Below are 12,618 nucleotides of genomic sequence, written 5' to 3'. Positions count from 1 at the left end.
AAAAAAAAAAAAAAAAAACACCCTAAGGGGAACTTTAAACTGGGCAGGTACCCTACAGATAGCCAGTCCCCAAATGTGTTTCATTTGGGAAGTCACTACTCACTCGGTTTGATTTGCCTGAGCGGGTGATATCTGCCACTAAAGGGAGGAAACGAAAAGAAGAAGAAGAGGAAGGGCCCTCCATGTGTGCACACCTTTTGAGGGGGAAGCACAACAAACCTGTGGGGACTAAAGAAAGGAGCAGAAGACGAAAGGGGAGACGAACGGGGAGACGACCGGCGAGACGACGGAAGAGACGATCGCACGACGATGGGGGACTCCCCATCGCGACGTAAACCTATGCATAAATTGCCCCCCTTAAGAAAAACCAGTCCCCTGATTGGAAAACTCTCAAGGGTTGGATACCGCCCATTTAGTTTTCCCTCTTCCCAGGGGTAGGCGCCAAAGAAGCGTGTGTCCGTTCAGGCCCATTTCGGTGTCCTCCCTACCCCCCCCACACACATACACACCTGAAGGGTAGGTTAGCCCCCATCTGCCTTTCCCGAACCCCCCCGTCTTAACACAAAATAGGAGAAAAAACTCCCAAAGGGAGAGCTGCAAAATGGTGGATGTGCCGAGGCATTACCGAAAGTACTACGTCTCGTACAAGAAGATTAAAAGAACCATACTCAGGATGGGGCGCAAATATAAAAAGAAGGTACCGAGAGGAGGGGCGTATAGTCGGCAGCGAGGGGCTGCATTTGCGGTGGCCCCTGCGCGTATGTGTGTGTGCATATGTATGTACACACGCTTGAGTGAGCCCTGCGTCCGCTCCTCCACACAACACATCACATCGCATCGCATCACATCACTGCACACTTTCCTCCCCTGAAGCTCGAGAAGGACTTCATACAAAGTGCCGCCAGGAAGGTTGACGAGCAGGGTTAAACTGAGCGTCGTTAGCAGTGCCGTTAGCAGCGTCGTTAGCAGCGCCGTTAACATCACCGTTTGCATCACCGTTAGCATCACCGTTTGCATCACCGTTTGCATCACCGTTTGCAGCGCATGTGCGCGCGTCCCCCGTGTGGCCGCCCAGCCTAACTGCCCCGTGTGCTCCCCCCCATCCCGCAGGCATAAAACGGCTGCCCCCCTTCCTGTTCAACGATCTCATCACCCAGGAAATCAAAAAGATAAACAAATTTTCGGAAAAAAAGTACGACGAAATTATTGACAACCTGATGACCACCTACGAGCAACTAAAGTCGGTCGACAGCTACCCCACCAAAAACGAAAAAGAAGAAATGGAAAAAAAAATAGACTTAATAGGTTGTGACATTGTCCATTTTGATTTTTACATTCAAAAAAATTGCAAAATATTAATGAAATTGGGTTTTTTTTTCGATCATGTAATGAGCATCTCCATTAACCAGTGGCTCCTTCTCGGCTTAATAAAGGAAAAGTTTTGCAACATTAATGTGGACGAGTTGGTGGTCTACCTGTCCCTTCTGTATGCCCTGCACCGTTCTCGCTGCACCGTAAACGCATACAACGGCACTACCCCCCCAGATGGTAGCAGGACCTGGGTCCCACCTGACACCTTCGAACGGACATCCACGAAATTTTTAATGAAGTATGAGGACATCGTATACACTAAAGTCAGAATTGTAAAGCACTTGCCCTACTTAATATTCGGACTAAGCAATCAGGACCTGGAGGAACACTTCCAAAAGTTCGTACAAATGAAGAAGCGGAAATTCTTTGATGAGATGGATGGAGAGTTAGAAGTTACAGAGGGGAAAAACAAATCGCTGAATGAATCTCAACAAATAACTTCCGTCTATTTGGATAATAAAGAAGCCACGTGTTATAGTAACAGAATTTTGAGGTATGAGAATGCGCAGCTTATTCGGTTCAGGTGGTACAATGATAATGATGGGGACCCGGAGAAGGTCATTTTTATTGAGAGGAAGATTCACCACGAGGAGTGGACTGGAGAGACCTCCACCAAGGAGAGGTTCGAGTTGGAGCAGAAGCACGTGTTCAGGTTTATGACTGGCCAAATGGATGTGCAGAAGTTTTTCCAAAAGAGGAGAAGGGGAGCAGCAGTGGGGAAGCAGCCCACCTTGGTGAAAGATCCCACCCTGGTGAAAGCCCCCTCCGTGGGGAACTTGCAGAAGAAAGCGAAGAAGAACGAGGCGCTCGCAACGGAGATCCAAGACATGATAATGAAAAACGGCTTGGAACCAATCATCAGAACATCCTACCTCAGATCGGCGTTCCAACTCAGTAATGATAACTCCGTGAGGATTTCCATCGACACAAATGTATCAATGTTGAACGAATACGTAAGTAAAAGAGAGCACTGGTGTAGGCTAGCAGAGGAGGCCTTGCGAACAAATGAAATAAGGAGATTAAATTATGCAATCATTGAAGTTAAACTAAAAGTGGAGAAAATCCCCCAGTGGGTACAAGCCATATTAAACAGCAACCATTTTATTAACGCATATAAATATTCAAAATATCAAACAGCCATGGCTTTGCTACACCCGGAGAAAATAAAATACATTCCTGTGTGGATCCATGCTAATGTCCATGAAAAATTCAAGCCTGACAATAATTATGCCGAGTCGGTTTTGACTCGGTGTAGTAGTTGTGGAAAGGCAGATGACACTAACGTCGATTCTATGCAGGCATCAGTTGGGGTGACCATCGAAAAAGTTGGCAGTATTACCCCTGCAGCAAGTAACCGCCACGAAGTAATCCCCCTACAGGGAAATGGTAGTCTCCCGTGGAATGGAAGAAAAATAATTGATGTGAATGGTTTTTTACACAAAACGACCAACCCATCCTCTCATCAGCCTTTAGAAAAATGGAACATGTTAGACAAAACTTCGCTCTGGCTGAGTCACAAATATAACAGAAATAAAAATGTACAGGAAAAAATCAACCTGCTGAAAATCGATCCCAAAATAAATTTCGCCGCGGAGAGAACCTTTCTGCATTACTCCCTGGTCTCCGTGTATATCACCTTGTTGGCGCTTTTTTTAGAAAAATATAAAAATGAAAATGAGCAATTGGATCTTGTCATTATTTTGCTCCTCGCAACTTCCTTCTCCTCTTTGATATCCTCCTACTTCCTCTTTTTGAAGCGCATCGAGATTATTGAGCGGTAAGGTGCATGTCAGCGTGTACGTGCTGCGTCCATACTGCGGCACCTCTCTGGGTGCGTGTAATGAGGACCCCCCACGGTGCCCGGTCATCGCGACATTCTTTCGCCACTTCCCTGTGACATTCTTTGACCACTTCCCTGCTACATCCTCCCACCACTTCCCTGTGGCATCCTCTCACCACTTCCCCGTACCATCCTCCCACCACTTCCCCGTAACACCCTCCCACCACTTCCACCCCTTGTCAGGCGAAAGACGAAGGAACCGCTGCTTGGCCGCCGCCGCTTCGACAGCTTTTACAGCCCCCTCATTTTTTTACTCCTCCTCTTTTTCTCCATCATTTTGTCAATATATTTCAACTTCAACGTGAAGGCGATAAAGGTGTCACGCTGGACCCCCCTCACCTTTTTCTGCCTCCCCTTTCGCGTGAAATGAACAAAATGGAGGAAACCTATTCCCCGGGAGGGAAGCTAAAATTCTCGTGCGCAATTCGCATGTGAAGCACACTGAAAAAAAGGGAACCTTTTTGCAGATCACACGGTGTGACCGTATGGCATACGGTTCCCTCCTCGGTGGGATAGCTCCACTGTTTTTTTTTTTTTTTTGCCGCACCTCCGCAGCACAGTTTGCTTCTCCCTTTCGCGCCTTCCTCATGTACCCCTTGGCTAAGGCGGAATTGAAAAAAAAAAAAAAAAGCAACCTACAAAACGCGGTGATAAAAAAAAAGAAAAAAAACCCATGTGATGATCGGGATAATAACAAAACAGGGGAACACACAAATTATTTAAGAGAACTACCCCCCAGATAAAACCACCACAGTTAAAATCGCCTGCCAAAAAATCTCCCCTGACAAATGATGAGAAAACTATTTCGCAGCAACCCCGCGCAGCCATGCAACAGCAGCACACAATTTTGCAAATACCTGACGACAGCAAAAGGCGAAACTACATCGACTGAAAATTTCCTTAACGAGCTGATGTCAAATGGATGCAAAAGTTGGGAATACTACATCAAAGGAATAAATCCAGACTATGCGCCAAGGAAAGAAATGTATCATTTTTTGACGGAAAAAAAAATTAATGTGTGCAGAATGACTGTGTACGAAATTGAGTGTTTTACCAAGTGGATACAAATGAGAAGACTGTATGGCAATCAGTTCCCCCGATTTCCATACGAAGTAACATTCGAGGACAAAATTAACCAACTGAGGGAGAAGTATCCCTTACAGGGATGACAAAAAAACTGTTTGTAAAAAATTCTGGATTATTATCCAATGTGTGTGAAAAACAAACAAATTAAAATGTGTATGAACATGTTCAGGTGAAAATGACTCCATGCAGAGCCTTTCGCGGTTTCGCCATTTTGCAGTAAAAAAAGAGTGCCATTTGCAGTGAAAAAGGAGTGCCATTTTGCAGTGAAAAAAGAGTGCCATTTTGCAGTGAAAAAAGAGTGCCATTATGCAGTAAAAAAAGTGCTATTTTTGGCAACTTCCCCTCTCTCCTCCCTGTGGAAAACCAAGAGAGAGGCACCCACATTTGACAGAATTAAAAGCACACCGGCATGGCACACACTCTCAACGATGAAAGAACTTTAAAAGAGTCACCAAAAAAAGGATAAATGATGAATAACGAATGATGAATAACGAATGATGAATAAGGAATAACGAATAACGATTAACGAATAACCATTAACAAATAACCATTAACGAATAACGATTAACGAATGATAAATACACAAACACCTGCACACTTGCGTTCACGTAGAAAGATATACACGGATGTGTTACCCCCCCCTGGGTGAGCTACAGCTCGTCAGGACGGGCCTTTTTTTTTTTGGACACATACGGTTGCGTTCTGTATATAAATACTCCGTCGTCGTCCACATTATTTTGCTGATCGGTGTAGGACTGAATAAATTTATTTTTGTACTTAATTTTTTTCAGTAGCAGACTTAGATAGATATTTTCAAAATTTTCCTCTTTGTCCTTGTTTGAACTTAGCGTGTGTATGCTTCGAAGGAGGGTATCAATGTCGCTCGTCCCTCCGGTTATGTTGCCATTTTTTTGCTCATCACAGGGGTTACTTTCGAGCGCGTCACTATGGTTAGCTGTGCTGTTAATAAAATCGTTTACGGCCTTTACCAACTGGTGGGGAAAAGACGGCTCCGTCGCTAGCAATTTTTTAATTTCGCCGAGGGGACCGTTTTCAGTTGGGGGGCCGTGCGGGCCCTGCTCTGAACTGGCGCAGCCGTTATGGCGGCCCACGCCGCTAGCATTACTCACGCCGCTAACATTACTCAAGCCGCTAACATGGCTCACCTCTCCCACTTCGCCCCCCTCGCCCCCCTCGCGTAGCATTTTTCGCCCGCTGGGCCGCAGCGCCTCGTTCTCCGTGAGTAATAACAACTGCCCGATGATCACCAGCAAAGCCGTTTCGCACTTCAATATCCGCTCCGTCAAATTAAAAAAGCGAAACTCCAATTTTCTAATCAAATAAATTTCAAGTTCTGAAAATCCCCTCTCACAACCTACCATAAGGAGTATCTTCCCTCGCTCTCTACACAAAATTTCTCGTTCTACGTAACTCGCGCTTGTTCTAACCTCAGTATGTGCACACAGCTTGATCGTTTTCTCGTCACTATATCTATCCATATTCATAACAAACGAACTAAATGAGTAGTGAATAAAGACTTCTGGGAACTGGGTACACATGGCTTGTTCCAATCCAAGTTGAAGGGCATTTTTTATTTCCTCATTTTTTAAGACTCTACTTGATTCATACGATTTATTTGCAAAGTCGGAAAAAACGATGACAATTTTTTTCACACCTACGGAGGATAACTGCTGCAGAAATTTATTCAATACCTTTGGCCTTGGGATGCAAATAACTACATCGATTGGTATGTGGGTATCTTCCGATTTTTGCAAATGTATTGGTGTTACGAGTTTAATTGTGTAATGCTTGCTGCTCTCTTCGGTAATGACTCCTTCCCCTTTTCCCCGATTTATCACGCCCACTTTCACAACTTGGTTCAGCTGCACCTTTAGGATACTCCTTAAATGGCTCGTTTGCCGCTCATCCGTTTGGAAGAAGAACTCCCCCCCCTCATTTTCGCGAATGCTCTTCCGGCTCACGAGGATTAGGTTCATCGTCTGCTGCGGTTCGCGGTTTTGGCAGCTCTCCTGTTAGCCGTTTTGCACATGATATGTTAGCCGTTTGGCAGATGGCCTGTTAGCCGTTTGGCAGCTGTCCTGTTTGCCCTTCCGACTTGCTTCCTATGTGCACCCTTGTCACAGAGCGGACGACACAGTCTACAGAAGCTACCCCTCAGCGGAACTCCGTCTGCGCGCGGGTTCCTCCGCCAGAGTTAGAACTTCCCCCCTAGGAGGAGGTTTCCCCCTTTTATCAATTTGTGTACTTCAGAAAGCTTTGGCAACCCCGTGTTCCTTGCGCATCCTAAAGGCAGGTAAAACAGGGTTACCGAAGAAGATCCGTGCAAAGAGATGGCCAATTCAGGGAGGGGGTATCTGAGCAAAATTGACGCCCAACGGGGGAGGCACGACTACTTTACACGGACAGTTGCGGCCAACCCCGAGTGGTGCCAAAATGGGGAAACACCACAAACAAGAAAAAAGGAAAAAAAAAAAAAAACGCTCAAGTATTCCTGCAAAAGTTCACTTGGCGATTCCTCCCCTGATGAAAGTTATCCGATAAATGTACTCCCATTCGACGAAATCGCCTGGGAAAAAAAAAAAAAAAAAACGCGCAACAACGCAGAATGCATAGCAGCTTATAAGCACTACGCCAATTTTCTCACCTCTCATTTTTTCGGGTTATCCGAATGGAAGAGAGGGGAAGTGCGAAAGGGACCACGCGAGTGCTCTGGTACACTCGCGGCGATGTACAAAATTTCGCTCTGCCGAAAGTTGCAAAAGTGAAACACAATTTCCATGAGGGATACCGCCAAGTTGAATGCCTTAAGCAGCGCTCTTTTCGCCCCGCTTCGATTACTTAATCCCCGTGCTATTCCCGCTGTGAGGAAGAAACAGCCATCAGAGGTGCCAACGCTTTTTTTTTTTTTCTTCTTCTTCTTCTTCTTCTTTTTCTTTTTCTTCCCCCCTCAGCTTTAACATGTTCCTCGCCAAAACGTTTTACTTCTCACCACAAAACAGTAACCATTATATGACCATATAAACACTACGTGAATAAAAAAAAAAAAAAACTGCTAATTTGGAAAAGAATAAAAAAGTAAGTGACACATAGTACTACATTCCCGTTCCAATGCAGTCCGTGCAAAGAATGCATAAAAAACGTATCAATATACCTTTGTCGCGGCAAGGGTGAAGTCCTTCAACAGGGTAATACACACGTGAACCCTTTTTTTTTTTTTTTTTTGTTTCCCTTCTATAGTGGTTTTCGGAAGTCCATTCAGTGATACCTACCCCAAGTTCATCTGGAAATCGCTTGCCAAGAGTAGGAAGGGCAAGGACATTTTCAACCCCTTTTTCCTTGCCCTGAATAAGACCAGGTAGGGAATGTCATTCTTCGCTTTTCTCCTCTCCGTCTTCGTGCATATGTATGCACAAGGGTGACAATTTCGCAGTTAACACATATGCACATATACACGTACGTGTACAACACTTGAGCGTATCCATTTGTTCGTCCAAACCTCCCCCTCTTTTGCAGAATCTATGACCATATACTGAAGCACAACAGCCGCTATTGGATGTTCGTCGTAACGGGCGGCTGCATCACGTCTTACTTTTGGGGTGTATGGTTTAATAACTTCTGGAAGAAGATAAACAAGGGGGTAAGCACGAGCTGGGTGCGTTGACTATTCGGCTGAGCAGACATGCCGCCATATACACTACCTCCTTCCGCTTCTTCCATCATGTGTAGATAATCGCATCACCCCAACTTCACTTTTGTAGAAACTCTACATCGACTGCCCCTATACCTACCCGGAGGAGGAAGACTGAAACGTGCACGAGTCACCCCACCCCCCGTCGTGAGGTGTACCCGGCTTGCATGTTGACAGTGCAGCTAAGGACAACCAGGGACAACCAAGGACAACCAATCGGAGGTGCCAATACCGATTTAAAGGGGAAAAATAAAATAACCGACAAATGGGGGGTAAACTAACTAGCCCGTCGCTCTCTTTTTTTTGTTCATCGTTGCACTTTTCATAAGCCGCATCATGTGGGACGTGTGCATATAAATACACATCGCGGGTGTGCCTATTTGTGTACCTCTCCGTGTGCCAACTTTTAAGTCACGCATATGCTTCGCAAATGGTTAGGGGTGGCGGAGGTTGTCTCCCGAAAGGGGAAAGATAAACAAATGCCCCTCCAAGTTTAGACTCACCACGCCTTGGTGAGTGCATCTACCGGGGGATAGCAATCGATTGCACGACCGCACGGAAAGATACACCATGCATGTGAACAGCCCAGTACTCGCCACCTTTGCCAACCGTACCAGCGACTCCCCACCCCATGCCGCCACGCCTTACAAGCATGCACATTTTGTGCAGAAAAATTATGAACAGCTGGTCAGGTTAAATAAAACTTTTTTATTCTCACACATGAACATTTTAATTTTTAAAAAAAAGAAAAAAAAAAGTGACAAATGGGAAGGAATGCCGGAAAGCAATTCTTCCATGTGGAAACGAATTTAAAAAAAAAAAAATTGAGAGGTGAGGCCCCCTTTTAAAGGCGGGTTTGACAAATACGAAATGGGCAGGTTACGTGATGCTCTGCTGAATAAAGGCTCCCATAACACATAGGATGTTCCCCCACAGGTATATATTCTTTTGTTGGGATATTTTTCTGCGGAAATGGTCAAGCTGCACATTTGCACATAGCGATCTTCACTATGCGAGTGTGATCACTGTCCCCGGTGAAGCTACTTTACTTCAACAAGCACTGCAACTCCTTGTAGGAAAAAAACAAATGCAGAGAGGACAGGAGGAAGTAAAAATAAATTTTCTTCTTTATGTACTTGGTCGTCCATGCGAGAAGCACAACGGTGAGGAGGTCCACGAGGGAAGCCAGTAAATCGGTGAGCACGCTGACTTCCCCAACGAAGTACGTCTTCTTCACGGTGTTCACAAGGTTATTAGCTCGACTGCTGCAATAGTTGCCACCTTCACTGTGGGGTGTCCCATTTGATAAACTCACCCGAGGGGTGTTATCTCCCTGCTCTGCACCAAAAATAGGTACATGTGTATCTTCCCCCAAGCGTATTGCCACATTTTCCTCCTTGGACTTTACCCCATCTGTACGTTCCCGATTTTGTTCCTCAGTAATTAAGTGATCATTTGTGGAGTTCACTCTGCTTGTGCTATTACTATTGTCAAGCACCGAGGGGATACTCTCGTTTTGCTTGTTCAAAATTTCACACAGACGAAGGTAAGTGGCAGACCGAATGGATGCATAAGTCATGATGCTTAAGCTCTTAAGTGTGGAAGAAAGGACATACAAGGAGCAAGGGAAAAAAAAGGAATTTTTTAAAAAGTCCAGAGTAGACACTAAGTCCAAGTATATGCCAATAACGTAAAAGACAGTCGACAAAAGTCTACACTTTTTTATATTACTATCAACAAACGATCTCAGCTTGTACAGCCAACATATTTTCAATACCTTGACGAGAATCTCGTTGTATATTAACACTTGGGTCAGCAATAAATTATCACTATTATTCTTATACATGTATATTTTTGCATTTAGGGAGAAGGCGCTACTTAACGATACGCATATGCGAGACAGGCATCGGAAGACCAAGTACTTTTTCACTTTTTCATTCGACAGGGGTGTAATTATGCTGCTTAAAAAATTGGGGGACGCACGAATGGTCAGGGGACTCCTTTGCATTATTCCCTTTTTTCTCTGTCTGTGGCTATGCTACTTGAGAAGGGGGGGGAAGGCCACATATCATGTGTAGTTGTGCAGGTGTGTAGAAGAGGCTACCCATCTATGCGCATTTTTGCGCGTTCGTATACACATGTATTGGTGTGCGTTTTGCCCAGGTGAGTGCTTAGGAAGGGGTCAACCCCCACACGTGCAGCATCGTCACCGTGTGAGTGTCATTTTCCCAAATTGAATACATTCGGAAAGCAAACGCAGGGGCTACACATCAAGTAATCTACACTAGGAGATGCACCCCGAGCATAACGGACAGAAAAAAAAAAAGAAGAAAATTGAAGCCAGGCGGATGGATACACTTGTCCGCGTGTGGAAAAGACGCCACGGGGGTATACACTCCGACACGCCACATACGAACATCGTGTATTCGCATTTTTTTTTTTTCCTTTTTTTTCCTTACATAGTTACGTGTGCCAAAGGTCAGCGACTTTGAGTTCATTTTCGGTGGGACAAAGGCAAGGGAGACCTGGAACAAGAAAAAAAGCAGCAGTGGTAGCAGCCGTGGTAGCAGCGGTAGCAGCCGTGGAAGCAGCAGGGGGGGGACCGACGCGCAATCGCCATTTTGACGTTCTGGCACATAGAGGGGGGGAGGGGTTTAAGTGTGATCGCTGGACTGCCATAAATGTAGACGCGACGTACGGGGATCACCCAACCGGGGAAGCATATTTTAAATGATAACAGGGCGCATTGTGCAAGGAAGGCATGCAGAGCAGAACGGGGGTGGGGCAGACGGATGTGACACACATATGGGCTACACAGATGGGACACAAGGGGGGGTGAGTTCCTCTTTGCGCATGTAAAGGGGAAAAATATATTTATCCAACGGGGGAAAATAAAAAGCAGTGTTTGTCAAAAGGGGAAAGCAAAGAGGTGTTACAAACAAACTGTGCGTTCTTTCTCTCTATCCGCCGCGGTCCGTCCACGCGGGGTCGCCACGAATTGCGCCTCGCGAGGCTTGCACATGTGCGCATGTATATACTATATATATATACATACATGCAATATGCCACTTGCGCAGACGGGTGAAGGAACAAATGAAGGTCCGCTCACCCAGTCATGCGTGTACCGCTCCCCTTTCCCTATGACATGAACGTCAGGTCAAGTATGTCATGCGAGTCACGCATCATATTGTGTACGTATGCTATGTCCCCCTTGCACGTGAATTTACGAACACAATGTGAACAATCACGTGGCGGCATTGTCACAAAATGCTTCTTCCTCTGTGCAGTTCCATAAAAAGAATGACACTTAAATGGGATATAAAAGGCGCATAAAATGTATGCACAGTCTCCTTCCCTTAAGGTGACGATTCCACCACCACCCCCAAATGCTAATATGCACGCGCGTATGCCATGCAGGGAAAACGGTGTGCTGCACATATGGGTAGGGGGAGAACAACGGGGATAATCAAAAGGTTGACCCCAATTGGGCTAACATGGCTAAAATTGGCCTGTAAAAAATTCAAGTGAAAGAAAAGCTGCAACAGCAGGAATGGGAGGACAGCTCAAATGCCTAACTGAACAGGTGGGAGCAACACGTAGTTGATGCAGGGAGGTGGGAGTTCCCGCTTCATGCGCGGAGTATTATATTTTGTTACATCTCTGCAGGGTCAAAACCTCCAAATGAAATGGCCACGCGAAAGTGATTGCGCATTTAAAAAAGTTAGCCACGCCAATTGGGTCAACGGAGAGTCAGCATGACACTCGCCCCAAATGACATACATGTACTCAGGGACATATACACGTCCACAGCGTAGTGAAAAACAAAGAGGCCGTATTTATAAACCTCCCTTTTATTCCCATCCTCCTGCACGCAAAAAAAAAAAAAAAAAAAAAATGTCATTGGGCGTAGTTCCCGCGCATGTTTTACCCACATGCCCTTCTGCGCTGGACTTCCCCGCACATAAAATTATCTATGCCTGTGCGAACAGCGGCTGAAGGGATTGAAGCGAACAATCTCCGTTTTTTCCCCTTTTTTGTCCCCTTTTTTGTCCCCTTTTTTGTCCCCTTTTTTTTCCCCTTTTTTTCCCCTTCTTTTCGCGAAATCGCCGTGCTGACATGAAGGCGATGCGACAAGCTCCACTCGCAAACCCCCTTAACCCAGATAAAAACAAAACACCAAGTCAAGTACGTAGAAGCATCGCGAACGTATAAGCATATGAAGAGATATAAACATCATCTCATTTATACATGCACGTGCTCACCACATGTACATATATGTATGCGTTTTTTTTTTTTTTTTTTTTTTTCAGCTTTTTTATAATTTTTTTTTTTAAAGTTTCACAACTTTTCCATCGTACACCTTTTATATATATTTTTATATTTATACATTTTCATATTTTTGTGCTTCTCATTTTATGCATGTTCACATATTTGTGTTTCCCATTTTATACATATTCATATTTTTGTGTTTCCCATTTTATACATATTCATATTTTTGTGTTTCCATTTATGTACATGTTATATGAGTGCGCCTCCCCCCCTCCCCCAACCTGCTTCCTCTACATATGTACGGCGGCCCCCCCCTTTTAACAAAGCTCCTTGCGACGCATTA

General features: G+C 45.1%; 5 protein-coding genes across 5 annotated transcripts; 3 read left to right on the top strand and 2 right to left on the bottom strand.

The window, feature by feature from the left end:
- Positions 1 to 601: 601 nt before the first annotated feature.
- Positions 602 to 3,527, top strand: PCYB_113550 (hypothetical protein; the record flags this gene model as incomplete). Its single annotated transcript, XM_004223234.1, has 3 exons — positions 602 to 697; positions 1,158 to 3,148; positions 3,395 to 3,527. Coding segments are annotated over 3 exons (2,220 nt in total), but the record flags the coding sequence as incomplete, so codon positions are not given.
- Positions 3,528 to 4,035: 508 nt separating this feature from the next.
- Positions 4,036 to 4,380, top strand: PCYB_113540 (hypothetical protein; the record flags this gene model as incomplete). The annotated part of the gene is made up of 1 exon (XM_004223233.1): positions 4,036 to 4,380. The coding sequence occupies exon 1, from the start codon at positions 4,123 to 4,125 to the stop codon at positions 4,378 to 4,380; it is 258 nt and encodes an 85-aa protein (XP_004223281.1). The 5' UTR covers positions 4,036 to 4,122.
- Positions 4,381 to 4,947: 567 nt separating this feature from the next.
- Positions 4,948 to 5,972, bottom strand: PCYB_113530 (RNA methyltransferase; the record flags this gene model as incomplete). The annotated part of the gene is made up of 1 exon (XM_004223232.1): positions 4,948 to 5,972. A coding segment is annotated over one exon (1,023 nt), but the record flags the coding sequence as incomplete, so codon positions are not given.
- A 1,583-nt stretch (positions 5,973 to 7,555) lies between these two features.
- PCYB_113520 (hypothetical protein) lies at positions 7,556 to 8,122 on the top strand (the record flags this gene model as incomplete). Its single annotated transcript, XM_004223231.1, has 3 exons — positions 7,556 to 7,673; positions 7,832 to 7,955; positions 8,077 to 8,122. Coding segments are annotated over 3 exons (285 nt in total), but the record flags the coding sequence as incomplete, so codon positions are not given.
- Positions 8,123 to 9,051: 929 nt separating this feature from the next.
- Positions 9,052 to 11,192, bottom strand: PCYB_113510 (hypothetical protein; the record flags this gene model as incomplete). Its single annotated transcript, XM_004223230.1, has 2 exons — positions 9,052 to 9,967; positions 11,152 to 11,192. 2 exons carry the CDS (start codon positions 11,190 to 11,192, stop codon positions 9,052 to 9,054), a joined length of 957 nt encoding a protein of 318 aa, XP_004223278.1.
- Positions 11,193 to 12,618: the final 1,426 nt, after the last annotated feature.

The sequence above is a fragment of the Plasmodium cynomolgi genome, chromosome 11 (genome assembly GCF_000321355.1).
Source record: "Plasmodium cynomolgi strain B DNA, chromosome 11, whole genome shotgun sequence".
NCBI classification, from domain to species: Eukaryota; Apicomplexa; class Aconoidasida; order Haemosporida; family Plasmodiidae; genus Plasmodium; species Plasmodium cynomolgi.
The sequence above is the reverse complement of the archived record's forward strand: the minus strand, read 5'-3'. Positions and strand labels throughout refer to the sequence as shown.